The sequence below is a fragment of the Rhinolophus hipposideros genome (genome assembly GCF_964194185.1).
Source record: "Rhinolophus hipposideros genome assembly, chromosome: 10".
Taxonomy (NCBI): domain Eukaryota; kingdom Metazoa; phylum Chordata; class Mammalia; order Chiroptera; family Rhinolophidae; genus Rhinolophus; species Rhinolophus hipposideros.
Window position 1 is genome coordinate 43,513,262 of NC_138056.1, and position 20,974 is coordinate 43,534,235.

A 20,974-nucleotide genomic window follows, 5' to 3' on the forward strand; every position below is an offset into this window, starting at 1 on the left:
AGGGGTGGGCCCCAAGGACAGGGTGTGAGGAGGAAAGCTGAGAGACTGTGTCCTCTGTAAATAAGTCATATTCTAACACTTTCTTAGAGAAGCCAGCCCCTGAGTATAAATATATAGGGAAAAACAAAGTGGATGTGTCTTTGAGCTCACAGAACCCATAATCTAAAAGAGGTATAGGTGATAAACAAATAAGCATTGAGTTAGGAATAGAGTTCAATTCTGTGAAAAAGTGAAAACAAGGCAATGTGTGAGAGAAAGAAGAATGGGAGGGAGTAGAGGAAAGAATACGTACTTCAGATAGGGTGGGCATGGAGGTCATTCTAAGGCAGTGACATTTTAGGTGGGAATGGAAGCTACAAAGGAGTCAAGCATGGCAAAGGAAAAGAAAAAGCATTCCAGGCAGAAGGAACAGCAAGTGTGAAGACGTCAAGGCAGACAAGGGCCGAGGATACTGAAGGAACTGAGAGATAGATTGCCTAGTGTAGCTGGAATGTGATGACCTTTCTCATGTCAAGCCTCCTACTTAATCCATGTTAACAGTGTCCTTTGGGGTTGTGCTCCATGGTGGCCCGGGCCAAGAGGTGAGGCTGACAGCTGATAGAAGCAGACCATGGCATTATCACACAGAGCCTTAAAAGACCTGATTCCTAAGGAGTTTGTGGTGTCTTAATTGAAATTTTTATAAAACCATAAGTTGTATACTAGGATTAAATGTTGTAATTACTCTTATGAGTAGCACAATTCTATCAAGCTAAGACTTTTTTTGTGTTGAGAGCATTGGTTAGATGTAAACATCTAAAACATAACAATTTTTTAAATTACTCTTTTAGTTACTTCTTCAGATTTTAACAAATTGATAGCTTCAAAATGCAAGGTGCCTAGACCTCTCTTAACTCCCATGAGACCCTGAAACTAGATGTAAATGTGTATTTTCTCTACTGGGATTTAAATATCAGGAATTATTATGTCCATGGCATTCATATATTTACTCTCGACACATGCAGTATAGGTTACATTGGAAATTTGAGAAGACTTGAAAAAACAGATTGGACTTTCCCCTTGGGACGTAAATCAGGGAATGGATTAGATGGACTTTCAAGGTTCCTTCCATTTTAAGGATTCAAGGATTTTCATATATTTGGAACAGAGACCATTAAAATGTTCTGGTATTTAAAAATTCTAAAAAAAACCCAAAACACAAAAACCCCTGCATTCCCAGGATATTAGGTCATTATGCAAAAGGGATTTCATCCAAATTAAAACTAATTAACAAGAATTTTGGGGCCCGCCCGCCTGATGGCTCAGGTGGTTGCAGCACTGTGCTCCTAACACCGAGGTTGCAGGTTCTATTCCCACATGGGCCAGTGAGCTTCGCCCTCTACAACTAAGATTGTGAACAACGGCTCTCAATGGGCTACCGACTGCCTCAGCTGGGGGGAGTGCAAGGCACATAATACCAGCATGGGCCAGGGAGCTGTGTCCTTCACAACTAGACTGAGTAACAATGGCTTGAACCGGAGTGGGGGAGGGAAGGCAGGCGGGAGAAGGGGAAAAAAAAAAGAATTTTGGAGGGTTCTGATAGTAATTGAGCTAACTAGAAACAGAATGCTAACGTGATTGATCTTAGAAGAACAGAAAGTCATCCTGACCAGAAACATTCTTAGAAGATGAAACAAAGCTCATATTCAGGACATTCCAAAAGGCAATGATGGGAGCCACACATATCCAAGCTGAAGAGGCTGGGATTTCCATTGTAAATGCTTTGACAGAAGTTATGCCAAATGCAATGACAGTGGGGATGCCCTTAACTGGCTGTCTAAGCCCAATGTGCTCTAGGCTAAGGAGGCGTCCGGAGAATTTGGGGATAAGTGACAACAGCCACAGGAGAAGAAGAAGTAAGAAAGAAAGTGACAGCAGTGAGAAAGGACATAATAAGAAAGAAGGGAGAATAAATAATAATTAGCAGAGCAGACTACTTACAGTCATCTCAGCAAAAACTACCTCCACCCTCCCCAAATATGGTATCAAAAATGTTACTTAAAAAAGAATGTTAGAAATGTTTTGGAACATGAAGGAAATTTTACTCTTTTTTCCCATTTTGACAGTAAAAAGGCTGTGTGTGTTTGTGTGTGTGTGTTTATAATATAACACAATCCCTAAAGAATTAGAAGACCATATGCTATTCTTAATATGGGAAGACCATGAGTCAAAGATATGTATTTCCAGACATAACCCGTAAATCTAGGTCAGTAGTAATTTAGATAAGAATGTTTTAAATGCATAATGATGCAAATTATCAGTATTAGGTCAAATGCAGATGGAAAGAGTTTAGTTTTCTTATAGTAGTTCAGAGGGTACTAAACTTGTTCTGGCCATCAGAAAAGAATTTAATTGCATTACTCCTAAAATAAATCTTAACATAAAATACATTTTATAGGGATAATTCCTTCCCTTTTCTCTTTTTAGTTTTTTCCTTCTACCCAATTGCCACAAATCAGTGGTGAAGGTATCTATAGTTTTTATTTTTAAATAAAATATATTGATACATGGAGTACTTACACATTTTTCTAGAATAAATATTTTGATAATTATGATATGATTACTATCATTCATTAGAATTACGGCAAAGTCCCCAGATCTATAATCTAATAAAAACACAGTACTATCACCCTGTATTGACGGAACCCACATCAGAAAAATTAACATGCAAAATAAAACTGAATAGGAGATAATTTCAACGGAGAGTCCATCGAAAAGGCTCCAATTATTGAAATACTGAGAGGATTTTATTATGGGTCTGCAGCATTGCACAAACTCCATAGCAGCATCAAAGAGAGCTCCAGTAATATTTAAGTGTTAAATCTGAAGAGAAATCCTAGTGATAAAATCTGAGGATTTCTTCTAAATCAAATGGCAAACAACCATCCATTTCCTCACAGAGGAATATTTCAGGTTTAGTAGTTTGATTCAGAATTGGAAATGATGCTAAAATAGGTTTCTGAAAAAATTAAATTATAAACTGTCATATTCCATCCCACTTAAAGTGAATGAGCAGAGCCTCTAGGATAAACTCGATTAACATTAAAAAAGGGTAAAATCTTATTTCTGTTTCTAGAGAATAAATAAAAAAGACTTTTAAAAAAATGCACCCAAACTGTGCTCATACTTTCCAAATACAGCACCAGCTATTCCTCTGGCTATCGCTCAAGCAAATATTTTAATTTTAAAAAAAGCTGTTTTCTGAGTCTCTTTCCCTAAAATCTCTTATTGAAAGTGAATTTTTATATCCAAAGATTCAGAATTGGCTGTTTAACTTCAACGCCACTTTTATGCAACATCTGAGTCTTGGGAGAGGCCAGTCTCCATGATAATGATGCTGATAATAGCAATACTGAAAGCAAAAAGGCAGCTCACATTTTGGAGTACTTACTAGGTACAGGCCTATGCAAAGCACATGACGCCCATGTTATCATTTCACTCTTAAAACCACCTGTACATCAGTGCTATCACTATTCCTTTTACAGAAGAGGAAATGGAAACATACGGAGGTTAAGAAATGTGTTCAATATCATGCACATAAGTAAAGCCAGTTCACGGGACCCTAGAGTCCTTGCTTTTATCACTGTATTATTTTTCTACTGCTGAAGAGCACAAAGCATCCAGCCACAGAAAGAGAGTGACCTTAGGCCTGGGCACTCTGTAGGTCTTGCAAAGGCCGGAGATGGGCAAAGACCTCCAGCCACTCTGTAGAGTGTAAAGAGAGCCTATGTGTGACCTCTAGGCTAGGTCAGAGGCACAGGGAATAAACTCTACAGCACTAGGAGTGGTTAAAAACTCAGGCTCTGGTGTTGACTGAACCAGGGTTCAAACCCTGATCTGGGTGCTTACCAATATATGACTTTGTTACTTAATCTCCTTATGTTTCTTCTGTCAAATGAAAAAGAGAATAGGATCCATCTCTCACAAAGTTGTGAGCTGTAATAAAATAATGCAGATAATGTTCTTAGATAGTACTTGATAGTTAGCAATGGTAACTATTATTATTATGGACAAGGCTGAGACTAAGCGGAGCTCGGGAACCTCACTGAGATATAGGACGCACCAAGTTTTCCCATACAATGGTCACAGGCTCCTAGGCTACTCAATGCCACTGATGCCAAGAGAGGGAGCCGGGGTGGTCCTTGCCTTGCAGTCAGAAAGGAAGGAAGCATTACTGACCGAGTCGACGAGGTTGGCTCTGTGACTTGGCGCTGCATGCGGACACCATGGGCACAGTTCTCTTGGCCCCCCGCCTGGTTGGAGAGAGGAATGTCAGGGGAGGTATGGCTGATCTTCATGGAGGAGTCCGGGCAGGGGCTGGGAGGGTCTAGGAAGCCCTCACTGTTCTCTTGCTCATTGGTTTCTGTGTCCGTGTAGTTCAGAGGCTCCTGGTTGTTGTCTTTGCTACCAGAGAACAGGCCTCTTTCTCGCCACGGAACCCAGCAGAGTTTCCAAGACACGAAGAGAGACACGCCAAAGAGAGCAAGGCCACAGGCAGTGACCACAAGGGTCAGCAGGCTCACAGAGATATCTGCAAAGAAGCAAAGATCAAAGGTCAGTATGATGGCCACCCCCACCCCTGTGCCCACCCACTGCACAGGGCAGACAGAATGACCCTCTCATCCATTCAGCCCTCAGGAGCAGGCTGCAGAAGGCCAGGCTGGGATGCTGCTGGGTCACCTGATTCTGAGGCACGAACGAGGACCCGTACACAAGCACAGAGGAGGTAACACACAGGCTGTGTTTAGAAATAAATAGCCTACCTAATGCTATAGCAAGAGGCAGGGTATACTCAGGAGGCTAGGACAGCCTTGCCAGTCAGCAGAGACCCTATCCCATAGGAACACAAATCACGGATACTGTCTGAGCAGGGCAGTTTCACTATCCCGAAAAATTACTGTCATCTGAGAGAGCTGTATAATTTGGGAATTGTTTAAGTAACAACTTTTTTAAAGCAAGAGAAACGAGAGTGCTTTTTTCTGTTTTTGATACTAACTTTTAAGGGTTTAAGCAAAATGAAGCTCAAATACTCTGAAGCCTCAAGAATACCCAATGCTCCAGTGGTCAGGGTGCCCTGGACCCAGGAATGACTGTCCTAGTTTGGGTCTCCCCGGTAGCAGACTGGAGACAAGTATTCCAGGGCCATGGTTTATTGAGAAGGTAAAGAAAACACAGGTAGGGGAGCAGGGAAGTGGTCTGGGGAAGGAAGCCAGTAAAGGGGGCTTCATCAAGCCAGTTACCATAGTGGGGGACTGAAGGGTAAGCCTGCTGAGAAGTCTCCACACACCTAGTCTCCCCACCACAGGGGCCAGAGATATGGGCTATTTATAACATCAACTCCTTTCAGTCATTGATTTGTGGGAAGCTCTCAAGGGAAATTTCCAACTTGCAGCATGGGTGGCAAAATAAGTTTCAGTGGCCCGAAGAATTCCACATTCAAATAAATGCAAGGGCTGGCCTTTGGAGGTCAGCAAGCATGCACTCAAGTGGTAAGTGTGAGGGGATACGGCAGGGCAACAACAGCATCTGATGTTAGACAGCAGCCCCATGGCCTCAGCTAGGGTCCATGGCAGTGCAGTTTCCAGAGGCTGTGCTCCTAACTCTCAGAACGAAGCCTTCCAGGCTTCCATTCCACCCTATAGTAGAGCCAGGGAGGCTGAGGTATCCACCTGCACTCATCCCTGGCACCATGGCGGCTGTAAGCCCCTTACTTTAAAGAATACCCCTGCCTGCTCTTACTGTGCTCCACTACATTCAGGAGCTCCAAGGAGTTGCCCCAGGTTACTCCTTTACTGCCTATCGTTAATATGTGCATTGCTTCAGCCAAAGTTTTCTGAACATCTATTCACGCCAGGTACTGAGCTAGGCTTTGGAGACACAATGGAGAACATGACAGATACAGCCCATACCTTCATAGAATTATATTCTAGTGAAGGAGAAAGTTATTAGGAATTAGTTATTTAATAGTCACAATTTCAACTATCCACAGCACGCCACAATCCATGATATATGAAAATTTATATTTCTGCTGAGGCATGCATGTGAACCCTCCCTGAAAATCAATTATCTACTGAGTCAGCCTGACCACCTATCATCCCTGTGAGTTTCAGCATGACTCTGAGGTTACTTGATCATTCTTATGAAATGATAAAACAGTTTATGAAAAATCGCTCTTGACAGAAAGCCAGCTGCAGGGCTGGTGATGGATCTAATGTATCTCTTCTATGACTCCCAATCAAACTTTGTCCTTGTGGTGAAACAATATTATATCTCTGTTTGAAAACAGTGGAGTGCCAGTTTCAACATGGATAACCGAGCTCAAATCTTTGCCACTTTTCTCTCCTCAAGTTCCACTGACATGGGATAAGCAAACTATATAACAATGGAAAACAAGGATGGGTCCATCAGTAAACCAGTAATGTTGAGGAATTACTGAAATTGTTTTAAATGAAAATTCAGTCAGTGCTGGACATTTAACACAGGCAAATGAAGGGACACCAAGGGAAAAATAAAAAATTAGAAAAACAAAAAAACCAAAACCCGGTTACAAAGAAACAAGGGCAGGGATGGAGAATGGGGATTAGTCAGTGGGGGCAAAGTAAAAGGCACTAAAATCACTGTTCACAGAGCCCCAACACGAGGTAGTGGAGAGCATGGTTTGGCCACTTGGCTCCACCTGATTCTGGCAGCCCAAAAAGTAGAGTGGAGAATTTGTTAGTGCAACTATTATAATAAGTGGTAATGCTGGAGACACAGGGTAGGAGACCCTGTCCTCGTCAATCAGGCTGCCACCACAGACACCAAGACCTACTCCTGCCAATGAAATCTAAAAACAAAACGGGCTCCACACCACAGTGAAATCCCTTAATACATTCTGTAATGTAAATGGAAGCAAAACTCCTTGCTTACGTGCTGTTCATCACCCCAGCACTGTCCTCACACAGACACAGGCGAGCACTAGCAAAGCCTAGAGGAAGGGTAGGCTGGAAGGCAGCAGGGTGTAGAGTGTAGTGTGGTAACTCTGTTATTTATCCCATTCACTCTTCCCCACCACAGCGCCCCCTGAGGGAGGAGCATATCCCCCATGTTGGTCTTGGCCATGTGACTTGCTCTAGTGAATGAAATATAAGACGATAAGGCCCACGCCATCTCAAACCACAGTACTCTTGGGCTCCCACCTTCTGCGGTGAGAAGAAGAGGTCTCGTATGAGGGCTGGTCTTGCAGCCTGAGTGCCATCATGGGATGACTGGTACAAAGTCCAGAATGAGGAGCAAACTTGAACCTGACTCACAGACTGGGGCAGAGCTGCAGCTGATCTACAGATCCATGAGCAAAACCTAGATAGTTACTGCTTCAAGTCACTAAGATTTTGAAGGTGTTTGCTACCACGGCAAAAAGTTGACTAATATATGTGACCCTATAGTTTATTGTCCAAAGCTGGGACACTTTGAAGAGGGAAAAGAGGTGACATTAATAATCACATGGGCCAAGAGATTTCATCCAGGATTGTCCAGGGTAAACCAGGATATATGGTCAGCCTGGACTTAAGAATCCCACCTGAGCTCTGAACTCTTTGGCTTGGGACAGCATAGCCCCTCAGGTTTTATTTGGCATAGACAACATATTAATAAATGTAAGCCTGGCCCACTATGTTAGAAACCACAGGGCCCTGACCCAGCATAAGCACAATTCCAGCTTGTTAGCTGATTCTCAGCTCAGGCACCCAAAAAGCAGATTGCTCATAATTCTAGTCATAGGGCATCCATGAGAGCAGAGAGCTTGTCTATCTCAGCATTGAATCCCAAGCATCTAGAAGAGTTCCTGGCACATAGCAGGCTTTCAGTAAATGTTTGATGAAGCCCACCTGAGGATCTCTGTATTTACCATGAATTGTAGTGTGGCCTGTAAACTCCAGGAGGTGTTAGCCACATGCATGGTCATTATAGGTTTTTGTGCATAGAGTTATTACAGAAAATTTCTGGCAAATGGCAAGACTGGCTTTTTCTAATTCACACAAAAGTGCCATGTGGGTTAGCAGTGGGCCAGGAACACCTGCCAAGAGAAACCAATGGTGACCCACACTGCCACACCAACCACTAAGCGTGATCACCTGGACTTCATTTGTAAACAGCTCAGATGCCCTGTATACACTATGTTCGTACTTCTCTCTCATTTTTCAGAAAGACGTGCTGAGAAAACTGCTGTGGAGTTACTAAGGCCATGCATAATACCTACCTCAAACCCACGACCTCAGGAAAGGGAGAGGAAGAATCCACGTAGAATCACAAAATAGCTTTATTTAGAAGAACAGAAGTTATTTCTTCTGTTTATTTAGAAGAACCGAAGTTATGTGGTAGGTACATGGCCATTTGTTTTATTATTGATCTTTACATGTATTCACTATATATACTCTTTGGCCTACATAGTATATTTCGTAATAAAAATTGAAAAAAAAGTGACATCAAAAAATTATTATTCTAAAGATTTCCCCCCAAAATCGGAAAATGTAATTGGTCCTTTTGTCCAAAGCTCAAGAAAATGATCAGATGGAGATTCAGGGATAAAAGGAAACAAATAGTAACCCAGGTCTGATCCAGATAGGGGAGGTGTTGCTACTTGGGGGTAACTGTGCATGAAATCGTCCCCAGAGCTGCCATGGAGGGCATCCTCCCAGAGAAGAAATGGAGTGGAATGTCCTGCACCACCCTGATCATCCGTACCCGCTCCTACTGGCTATTGGCCCTAGCCATAGGATATGATGCACTGCAGCAACATCTGGGGACACCAGATACAACACACAACGACACCTCTAGATCCAGCAGACATCCCAGCTGGACACCTATAATTCTAAGGGATCCCTGCAAGCCTAAAGACTTATTTTGAAATGGCAGATATTATTGTCCAATGAGTGAAAAGCTTGAGCATCCATACACTGTATATGGACAGAGGAACCATAAATTGTGAAGAGCCAGAGAACACAAACTGACAACCAAAGAAAAGTCAGGGGACAAATGGGAAAATCAGCAACGTAAAAGAGGTTAACCAAGCTGAGCCATCAGAATCAATGGCTTTTGACGTAAAACAAATTAACACAAGAGGCCAATTAATTCGTATACTCAGTGAGATCTTTAAAAGTGGCTAACAGTGAGAAGTATGGCTACAGCAGTAAGCACAGGCAGAGACCCTTGAGATCCCACCTGATCCAAGGACAGGAGATTGTAGCCCGAGAATTCCACAGCCAGCCACATCATCACAAGAGGAAAGGCAAGGCATTTTCAGCAGTCAGCGACTCAGAAAATATACTATTCATGTACTTTCTCTCTCCTGAATAAAACCTAAGGAAATTCTCCAAACAAACAGATAAAAATTTATGTCAGAATAGAGAATCCAAGAAGGGAAAAGCATACTATACAAGATGTATACTTACATACTATGTAGCACAAGAATTAGTGATAAGCAAAGACAAGAGTAAAAAAGTGTATTAAATCTAAATAATTGCTGGTTATGAGATTATGAAATTTGATGTAAACTGTTAAGGAAAAAAACCCTTTAAAAGAGCAAAGGAATGACTACTATACACACACTTAAATTCCAACAATATCAAGAAAACATGGGAGACCAAAGAAGGAACTAAGAACAAATTAAATGTCCTATATTGTTAGCAGGAGGACAATACAGATACTTCATCTTGATGTTAATAATGAAATACAGTTGCAAATATGTATAACAAATATTTAAGGGGGAATGTGATTCATAAAGGTACATCTGTACATATATTTATATCCTCTCCTTCCTGAGACCCACACCTCCAATCAAGTGATATGAAATAAATAAAAAATATTAAGCCCATAATCACAAAGAGAACATAGGATGATCAGCAAACAGGATTTTAATTTTTTTCCCCTGGAATATAGTATGTGGATGGAGGAGGCATGGTAGAGGACACCACAGTACCCCTCCCCACCACCACCAAAAAAAAAAAAAAGAAAATGCAGATGAAGATACATCTGAGGGGCAGGCAACCTGACCTGCTGAAGACAGGCTCATCACACAGTCATTTTCAGCATGGTAGTGGCTAAGATTGAGATGTCAGGCTGAAAACATGGGCATGGATTGAAAATCACCAAAATATTGTCCAATCTGTCTAGGCAGAAACCGAGGCAACGAGTGTGAGAATTAGTGCCTAAGAGTAGAATTCTTTATATTGCAAAAAATGGAACGCTTTTACAATCCCCTTAAAGTAAATCTTGTATGTTACAATCTCACTCACAGATACATAGCCTCATAGTCAGCTTTTCTATTGCTTATTAAATATGGCTAAGCTGCAAAGAATCACCAGCCTGTAAGGAAATCTTACAGCAACCAAGATCACTGTATAAGAGCAAAGAAAGATGTTTCCAGAGAAAACAGGAAAAATCAAGAGCGTAAATAAAAGCTTCAAAAACATTTTATTCACAAGAAGATTCCAGAAGGTATTCAATGCATAAAACATGAGTAGACTACTAATAAACGGAAGGGAGAATAAGACAACGTTCTTAGAAGTAGTAAAATAACATGATTGCTACAACAAATAAAAAATTTAATAAAGTCAAGGAACATTTACCCAAATGTGGACCAAAGATTCAGGGAATTTAAGCAAAAGATATGAGATCCAGAGTATGCATCCAGGAGTTCTAATTAAATTTTCTAGAAGGTTAGGATAGATTAAATGAAGGTAAAAATCATCAAAGTAAAAGAAATTTTTTAATTCTCTAGAATTGAAGGAAAGTTGATAGGGCTCCATTGAGCACCTATAATAAAATAAACCTATCTTAGACTAATTATTGTGAAATTTCAAAGCATAAAAACTAGAGAAAATCACAAAAGCTTAAGAGACAAAAATAATGTGAATGCAAAGAAATCAGAACCATACCGGCATTGGAGTTCTCATAAAAACACTGGATAATGGAACAGTGCCTACAAACTCCTAAGGAAAAATTATGTTTGCCTTGGAATTCTGTACCCAAACATACTATTAATGAATTGTGAAGGCTGACAATGCCATTATCAGATTTATGAGAAGTCAGAAAGATTACTTTCCATTCACCTATTATAGGAAGTTACTTTAAGATGAACTTATGAGATTAAAATGAGATGGACGAAAACACAGTGCACAGGAAAAACTGCACTCCACTCAGAAGACCAGTGAAGTCCCAGTGCAAGAGCTGAGCAGCAGGCCTAGAGGGGGCCAGTGGAGCCTGGAGCAGGAAGATTGGGCTCTGGGAAGGAGTTCTCCACAGAGAAAGGATTTGGAAAAAAACACAAATGACATGATAGAGAGTTTAGTTTTTAATGACATCGTTCATTGTCTTCAAAGAGTATTTAAAAAAAAGAGGGAGAGAGAAATTCGGAATTCCAGGAGGAAAAATTTTTGAGAAAAGGGAAAATAATCATAGTTTACCTTTTGGTTCTGTATTAAATACAATTTTAAATTCATTATCACATCAACACTATTGATTCTCAACTTTTAGAATCAAGAAATAGACAAAGAATGGAAGGCTTAAGTATGGCTATAGAACAGAATATAAATGTTTTCAACTTTGACAATTTAAAATTAGTAGAAAAGATGTCAGAAATTAAGAGGTAGAAAGAGGAAATATAGAAGCTGAACACTGGCTTCCAAAATGAAGGAACAAGATACCATGTCTATTGTTGATAGATAATATTGTTAACAGATAATATGTATACATTGATGTTTTCGTGCAAAAAGTATTTATCTTTACATTGAAAATCCTGCAGAGCTAGAACAAGCCATTTCTGTTGGGGTGAAATTAGAAGGCACTTTCACTTCTACGTCAAGTTTTTATAAAGAGCAAGTATTATTGAGAAAAAAATGAAAAACATTTCTTAAGCTACTGTAGTATCTGAAGTATGTACGGTTTACTACATTCTGGTGAACTTGGGTCCCTAACCCCAAAACATTTCTGAAAACAGTCCTTATTTAATCCTACTCCTTGGTTTATAAGGAACAAATGAATGGCAGTCACGATAACCACAATCTCCCAGAACGGTTTTCCTTCCAAGGCAAACCTGTAAAAGACATCCATCCTTGTCCATCCATCTTTGTTCGACTTTTAGATTCATGAACAAAATATCAGGAGATTGACATAGGCTATCAACTTTTTACTTTGTAAATACCAATGTTAAAACATACCACTCATTTACTATCACATTTATTTATACAAGGAAAGATGTTTTAACACCAAAAACAAACAGCATTCCCTTAAAAAACTGTACTGAGCTTTATGCATAAAACCATTACACTGTCTTTATTTTGTCAATTAGCTTCAGACTTACAAAAACCTTTTTAATGGATAAACAAGTCACCACACATTGGGAGCCACTGTGTAGTCCGTTCCAAGTCAGTCCTGCCCCCTCTCTATTTCTTACAGCAACAAATACAGCTCAGAGCAAAACAGAAAAATGGATGACAGTTTTGATACCCACCTCCAGCCTTCCTATCCTTAGCTCTCCTTTCATCTGACCTCCCAACCTCTCATTGTCTCAGAGAACTGGAATTTTCCAAGGGATTATGTTGGAACCTAAAGATTTTGTGTCTGTGTGTTGTCCTCTCCTGGACACAAACTGACAGTGAGGACTCAGGATGACTGAAATACGGTGTTTCCAGGGCTGGGCAGACAAAGGAAACTTGGAATGACAATTAAGGCAAAAAAGATCAGAATTGGAAAAGTGCTGAGCATTGAGACTGAGGAAGAGTAGGACATAAACAGATGAAGAAACTCATGATCAGAAGCTGAGACAACAGGAACTGGTTTAAAAAACAGGTACAAAATGAAGTAAGGGAAGTGGCTTGAGTTCACTGACATGTTCATTTACATATGACTGACCTTTTTGGAAAAGGATTTGAAGGAGCTTTAACAATGTATACAGCACAGTAGGATAAAATAAACTGTGGGAAAATCAGGACCAAAGAAAACTAAAAGTAAAATGAAGATGAAATCAGAGGTAAGATAAATAGCCTAAATGCATGTCTGAGGTTTGGAAAAATTGCCAGAAGTGGCGATGGAATTGGCTCCCAACATTCCACTTACAGAAAAGAAAGAAACATGACCGATTACCTGATTCAGCATCTAAAACACTACACAATTAAAAAACATTTATCAGGTAAGGAAAATCTGAATTAGAAATGTAATGAATGATATTGGAGATTATTATTAATGCCTTTCAGATATGTTAATTGTATGGCGGTTATGTTGTATAGCTTCAAATGAAAACACTCAAATGATATGTTTACAATTTGCTTCAAATTATAGATGAAACAAGTTTGATTATGGAGTAATAATTGTTGAAACTGAGTATTTGGAGTTTATTATATTATTTTCTCTACATTTGACTATGTTTGACAATTTCCTAATAAAAAATAAAAACAAAATATGTTTTGGTCAGGGAAAAATGTTGATCCCTGAGTTCAATCTTGGACAGTCTTATCTAATAGGTCTTAAATGAGGACCCTTAATCTCCATTTTTAACAAACATTTCAGATCTCAAATTAATCTAATACAGATGGTCTGTAAATAACACTGAGTAAAACTGATCAAGTCAATGTATTTATATCATGGTTCAGAACATAAGATGCTTTCCTAATACTAAAACAATTGTGTATTGGGGGCCTAATAAAGACAACCCCAGAAATTTAGTTAAAACCATCAGGTGACAGACACCTTGTGGATGTCACACGGTACCTTGTAGGGAAAGGAGTAATGTAATTAGATAGAGGAAACAGGCAAGACAAGACAGCTCTGATGATGAGATGTTAGGTGTTTCAGGGAACTGAACCAACGTGGAAACACTGACTTAGAACCAACCTTAGGAATAATCCAGAACAGTCCATGTCAGAATTCTCTCATCAACAATCCCTTCCATGTGACCATGAGGACTTCATTTGAATTTTATTTTCTATCTTTTTTTAAACTTAACACAATGAACATGCATTACATTTCAATTTAAAAAGATGATAAAATTGCTGCATGAAAAAAATCACAGCATTCTGGAGTTATCCAATGAAGGGGAACTTAGCTCCATAACACCCCTCAATAGCCCAGAGGGCATCTTCTGAATGGTGATCCTGAGGTATCTTGGATAAGAAGCATGTAATAGATTTTAGGCTAAAATTAGATGCTTTGGTGTTTAAAAGATTGAACTTAAATTGTCTGGGAAATGCAATCTTGCAGAGACCTGGCTCTTTAATTACACTGTAGGCACCACAGCCCAGCAGTTAGGAATATAGGTTCCAGAGTCACACCGTCAAGGTCTGCAGCCTGACATCAGCTGTGCAACTGAAGACAAATATCTCTGTACTTGTTTTTTTCATAGTAACAATGGGATAATAATAGCATTTATCTCTTGAGGTTGTAGCAAGTGTTTAGAAAGGTACTGGTGCTCAATAAATACAAGTTCTTGTGTTTTGGTTTTTCATGAGGTGTCTCAGGATTCAGCCACTCCATATCCAGACTTATTCTTACTGCCACAAAGTGTTCTCTGTGGTTAATAAATAATGAGGCCTTCTGAAGTTTTATGAAGTAGGCTGGCCATGAGCAAATATCAGGTGCCTAATAGGTGCTTGTTGAGCTGAATTACTAAGGACAAGAGAAGCAGCTAAGATCTTTGCTAAGGACTAAACCAGGGTACAAAATAAATAAAACTAGACCTTGCCCTCAAGAAACCACTAGTCAAGAGAATTTCAGTAATGCTATTCACAATTCAGAGTGCTCCTGGAGTTCAGAAGTGGGGGAATACATAATCTGGGGTTCGGAGAAGGCTTCCCATAAAAGACGAGTGAGCCAAGTCCTACTTATAACCACGTCACTTACACAAAGACCAAACCCAGGTCATTTGGCCACATGGTCAAAAATTTCACCAGGAGAAAGGGAAGGCCAGGGCATAAGGTGTAACTTACTCAACTATACATGGACGTCCCAAGAAAGAGCTCACATGTTCTAAGGGCTCTGGGACCACCTTTGCCACCAGTCATGTTTTGTGACCTTGGGTAAGTCACTGCCTCTCTGTGATCTTCCTCATCTGTCATAAGGGCCTGGACATAGCTCTCACATTCTGTGGTTCTTGTGAAATTACAAACGACCTTGAGTTCACAGCAATGTCTGTATTTAGGACTAAAGCCATTATAATAATTCCTGTCAATGACTACAAGTCAATGGGTGCTATCCAACTGAAGGCTACATTTTAGAACCATTCCTGCTTTTCATTCTTGCAGCAGACAGGAGGCCCTCTTAGCACTGGCTCTTGGTGCAAATTGTACAGATTAAGGAACATTAACTTGGGCCTGCAGGGGCCAGACCATCATTAAGGCACTGAGCCAGGTAAACAGAACATTCTACTGCCTTAACTCTAAGAAGCCACAGACTAGTAAAATGAATTAGAACACAGAAATTGGAAAATGAATCAATTGCATTTTCCCGCAATTGACATAAAGGGAGGGGAATATTTAATCGGACTGTGTCTCTGGCCCTCAGATCTTTTCCTCAGAGGGCTGCCCAGATGATTCTGCCTGTGTGAACTAAGCAGCTGGCCTAAATTAGCCATGGGAGAACACTCTCTGTTGCACTTATTTGCAAAGTGCAACCTCATCAGTGTGACCAGCTCCTCTTCACACTGGCATCGGCCCCTCTGCCATGAGCAGATAGGACAGGGGCTGCAGAGGCCACACACAGTGGCCGGAACTACAAACACTAAGAACTGGGTTTTAGCCCTTGTGTCCATAATCCCTGACTGCCCAATTCTGCTGCACCTGAGTTCCTGCTGTCTGCATAACAGGAAGGCTTGGGAATTATTGTCAGGTTTGCTGTTGGGTTTCCACTCTCTTTGTCTTCAATCTCTCCAGAAATTATTTAATTGGAAAAAAAATGCACTTAAAAAATACTTTAATATCCACTGTAGCTTCTCCGGAAGTGCTTGTGAAATCTACAATGGTTTCTGTATCACGGGGTTCTGGCCTGCACAAAGTATAGGGAAATGCTCAGATGTGCTGGGATTCTTGCAAAATAATAGAAAATCTGATGTGCAGGGTTATAGACATTGGGGGACTTCCTGCCTGAAAAGAATACCATAAGACAAAACTCAAGAACATATGGGGGCTGGGCACAGGCCAAAGAGGACAGCAATGCTCCTTGGTGTGTCTGAGGGAAATGGGAGCCCTGGCCCACCCAGCAGTGCTGTGAGGAGCTGGGGGTGATGTGGGGGGTTAGCAGTTGGAGACCTGGTGTACAGCTCTGTTACCTCCTATGAGACTCTGGGCTGCCCACAACCTCTCTTGAGCCCCTTCTCACCTCTAAAATGGAGGGAGAAATTCCTCCTTGCCTGGCTCTTTTGAAAATAAGTTGTACTTGCATATGCATAAAAGCCTGCCACAGTGCTTTCATTGCAGTTGCTTGAAATTCTTTTGAAGCCTGGCAATGCTGCATTGGCCCAATAATTCACACCTCCCACAGGACCCCTTTCCAAATTTTGTCAGTCCTAGTCATTTCCTAGTCCTGATCTGATCTTGCTTTGATCCAATTAGTGTTTAAACCTCTCATCTACCCTGTGGAACAAGATCAAAAGATTGCTGAAAAACACCCTTTGTGAACTAGTATTTAGAAAACTCTCATAAAATAATGTGTAATGTTAGGGTGGGACTGATTCTTTCCATTCCTAGCTCCCCTAAGGAGTGACTTTTCCCTAAGTGCTTCTGGTCACTTTTCCTACCTCTTTTCCATTCAGAAGGGAAGTGGATTGCTTGATTAGAAAGTTCAGGGCAGTCCTACCTCACCCTTTTACTTGACATCTGTCCGCCCACATGAGGCATGGCGCAATATCAGGAAGTCTGTTACTGCTCTGGGCCCCAGAGGTAGACAGACTTTCTCTCTTACTTCTTCCTCAGACATAGCTGGCCACTTGCAGGCAGGGCGTTGACCCTTAAACGTATGGCCTGGATGAGTGCAGTCCTTTGCACGTGATTTCAGCTGGCTGTGCCTATTCAGGTATGGCACAGGACTCCCAGGCTGATATTAGCACAAAGGGAGTTACATGGAGGGAAATTTTTTTCATAGCACATTAGTTGGGTGAGAGACAGGATATATGAGGAAATGACCCGGAACGTCTAGGTAGAGACTTGTTTTAAAACACGTGTGAGACACTCTTTAAGGTCTCTCAATAACTCTGGGAAGAAGAACCTGAGATCCTGGTGAGCTTGGTGAGCTGTTGGGGGAAACAGGCCAATGAATTTTATGTATTTTCAGGCCACTGAGGTTCTAGGTACTTCAGTTGTTAGAATTCTATGATTCTAAAACAAGATTTTCTCAAAAACTTAAAATCCCATACTCAAATAACTCAGCAATGTGTGTGTGACACCCTTTATAAAAGTCAAAGACCTTCTTCCAACATCTGATTAACCTTGAAACTATGTCCTAACATTTGGATACCGGATGCAAACTAAGTCTTCTAGTAGAGAACTATGTGTTGTGCACCTTCTATTCAGTACCACAAATCTACTCTCCTTCCCTCTCTACCCTGCTTGGAGCCGTGAAGGCTGACCGGTATGAACTATATCAAGGGGCTCCCTTGTTTTTGGCTTCTTGAGTTCAGCCAAGAGGAGGCCTTAGTGGGATATTACAGGGTGAGAGAGGAGGGAGGTTACAGTATTTATTCCCCCAGCTTTCTTCCTGCTAGGTCACCATGTTGCATGTGTCCCTCTACTGAAAATCATAGCTCCTTTTCTGGGTTCTTTCAGGCCTATGGGTGGCAACTGCTCCCTACTGTTACTAGCCCTGGAGTACTGCACTGTCCCTTGCTGGTTTCCCTGAATCATGACGATGACTTTATAAAATGTCCCTGTATTAAGCTCTCCTCAAATTACCTAGTTTGACCATGTTGTCTGTTTGCACCGGGATCCAGATGGATTTGCTGTAGAATGAGTTGTTTTCTATTCTGAGCCCTACCTCTTATCACCTGAATAACCTCAGGGAACTGAAACTCATATCTGGGCCTGAGTTTCCTAATACATAAAATGAAATGGGATGAGACAGAAAGCCCCTTCCAGATTGCATATCCTTGAATTGAGAGTAATTTTATATCTAAGATATCTTCTACAACTTAACATGATGTCGGGTACACAGGAGGCACTCAGTGTTTGATGAATGATAAAATTCTAAGCTATGTATCATTTACTTTCATATTCACTAATAAATGTGCTTCAGGAAAAATAACTACCAAAGAAGCCATGTGTTTAAGTATATGTATTTAAGAGTGAGCATTCAGGTTACCTTTTCCTCACGATTAAAAATGATAGAATATTTCATGCTTCTCTGAACATTTAAGACTCCATACAGACAGTGCAGTATACTGGAAGTAATATGAGCTCTGAAGATAGGCTTTATTAAATTAACTTCACAACATGATGAATTGAGCTGCCTTTATGGAGATATTATGTAATTGGGGGTAAAGTGACCTATTCAGAGTGTGCCAGAGAAACTAAATTTTCATGAGATACTCTTATAGCTAGATAATGTCTCCAGATAGTCTTGTTTTATGGCCAACACTAATCCTAGAAATACCTCCCCCGAGAAACAGTTCCAAGACACAATGCTCCTTAAAGTCAGCACAGAGAGCTGACTCCTGGCTCAAACTCTTTCCTACCTTTTTTTTTTTTTTTTGTCTTTTCCCTCTCTCTCTGGCTTAAACCCTAGTCTATGACTAACAAGACAGATTCTTCCAACATACAACCCCTTACCAGCTTGGAATTCTATACCTGAAACCCTATTGTACCCCCAAATCATGGATCTTCCTGTGCTAAAAGCACAATCAGGCTTAGATTATTGGCAATTGATGAAAAGCATGGGTTCTTGTATCTTTGTATTTAACTGTCAATTTTCTACAAAGTATATGTTTTTAAGTCAACTTACTTTCAGTAAATATTTAATGCTGCTGAAATGAGTATGGTTTCTTTTAATTTGCTTACTTTCGTCAGTAGTTACACATAGAAATTGGCATATACTCATCATCATAATGATTAATAATACTGGTATATGTCCAAGAAATGTAGTAATTGTTTTAAAAAGCACTGATTATAAAGAAAAAATACTTTAGATTTCAGTACAAAGTACTCTTAACTCGAACTGGAAGACAAAAGGAACACTAATTCTTTTCAAATGTTCTCCTTAGACCTGCCCTCTCAACTCACAGAAATTCTGCCTTGCAGGCTGTGAACAGAGCTATAGCTAAGAGCAGGCACTGATGTTTTTTCCTAAGACATTTCTACAGTCCTCACTTGTCTTTAAACTGAGCAGGGTTTTTTGTTTTGTTTTGTTTTGTTTTTTGTTTTTACTTTTTAAAAAATTGTGGCAAAAATCTACATAACATAAACGTTACCATTTTAACCATTTTTAAGTGTACAGTTCAGTGGCATTACATACATTTGTACTGAACACTTTCATCATCCCATAATGAAATTCAATACCCACTAAACAATATCCCCATTCCTTTCTCCCTCCCCCACCACCCCAGTCCTGGTAACCATTGTTCCACTTTTTGTCTCTATGATAAACCAAGTTTGCTTCATTTTAATGAAAGCCAGTCACTAGATAGGCTCTTTAACTCTCAAAAGTGCATGGGGGAGAAGTGAAGATGGGATCACAGCCAAAGGGCACAGGCAGGCTGCTTACATGAATGCTGAAAAAGAGGAGAGTCTGGGGCACAGGTCACATAATGCTTTGGAGACTGAGGAGGGAAAAGGGGCACTATAAGTGTTTTACTAACGTTCTCCACATCCCCTGACCCTGATGGAAGTGCATTCTCCTGAGGATGCAGAGAGCTGCTCTCACTTTGGGGCGTACTCATCAGCGTCCTGCATCACTAGGGGCCCAAGCAGCATTGCCAGAAGACACTGTCTGCACAAGCTTGGCTTGAGATAGGAAGTGTTTCCCTAAACAGCAAGAGTGTGAGCAGTGGAATCAGGAGGAATGAAGACTCCAAACAGCAACCAGAGAGAGGGCAGGTTTCCCACATTTTAAGGGCTAGAAGAAATGGAGGCTGGCTGGATTACTAGTGGTAGATCAGGCAGGGACTACAACAGAGCAGAAATTAGGCATCCAAGGCAAGGAGAACAGGAGCAGAGCCTGTTCTCAAAGGAGAGAAAGAGCAAGAACAATAAGTATGGAGTAAAGAGAAGACAAAAGCAGTAGGCTCCACTGAATGATGGCAAAGCTAAAGGAAGAAGCCCGTTTTATGTGGGATATTATTATCCACTGTATCCCCCATGAGGGACTCATAGGAAAACACAGGAAGTGGAGTGAAGGGGACCTTCTTATCCCTTGACAGATTAAAGGCTAATGATCCAGCAGGCCTAGGTATAAGATGCTAAAGTAGCCTCATCTGGGCTCATGAGTGGGTGATATTCAGGGAGATATTTGGGTTACACAGTAATAAATGAAACAGAAATAAAAGGTATTAAAACTACTGGAAAGGATGAGACATTACTATCATGAAAACAAGAGAATTATTAAGCACGGGAAAGACTGATGAAGAGTTAGAATTTTAATAAATGTGTATGACTCCACAGCTTTACTCAATACCAATAATAAGCATTACATAGTCCTTTTCAAATTGTTCTGCGAAACTACCCCTAATGGAGTACCATCCTCCCAAGTCTGTGGTTCTTAAAAGGCCCTAATAAGCACGTACTTACCCCACTGTTGTGACTCTGGGAGTCTATGTCAGAAGACGCTAGCATAATCCTGCAAAATCCAGTCTAGGGAGCTTTTTTTGCCGTTTGCTATGATGTCATGATGCTTCTTTCTACTGTGACCAAATGGCCTGTTATATGTCACTTGGAAACATGGGACATCAAAGCTTATATAATTCCACTTCCATAAGATAACTTAT

The 20,974-nt window shown here is 40.6% G+C and overlaps 1 protein-coding gene across 2 annotated transcripts in view; it reads right to left on the minus strand.

The window, feature by feature from the left end:
- SYT9 (synaptotagmin 9) overlaps positions 1 to 20,974 on the minus strand; it is a 161,815-nt gene that overhangs the window by 108,493 nt on the left and 32,348 nt on the right. For both annotated transcript variants that reach the window (XR_013994241.1, XM_081063428.1), the window contains exon 2: positions 4,219 to 4,570. Coding sequence is in view for 1 of the 2 variants with exons in the window: in XM_081063428.1 (XP_080919554.1) it covers positions 4,219 to 4,570 (352 nt within the window). In the remaining variant the exon portion in view is untranslated. The remainder of the gene's footprint in view (positions 1 to 4,218; positions 4,571 to 20,974) is intronic.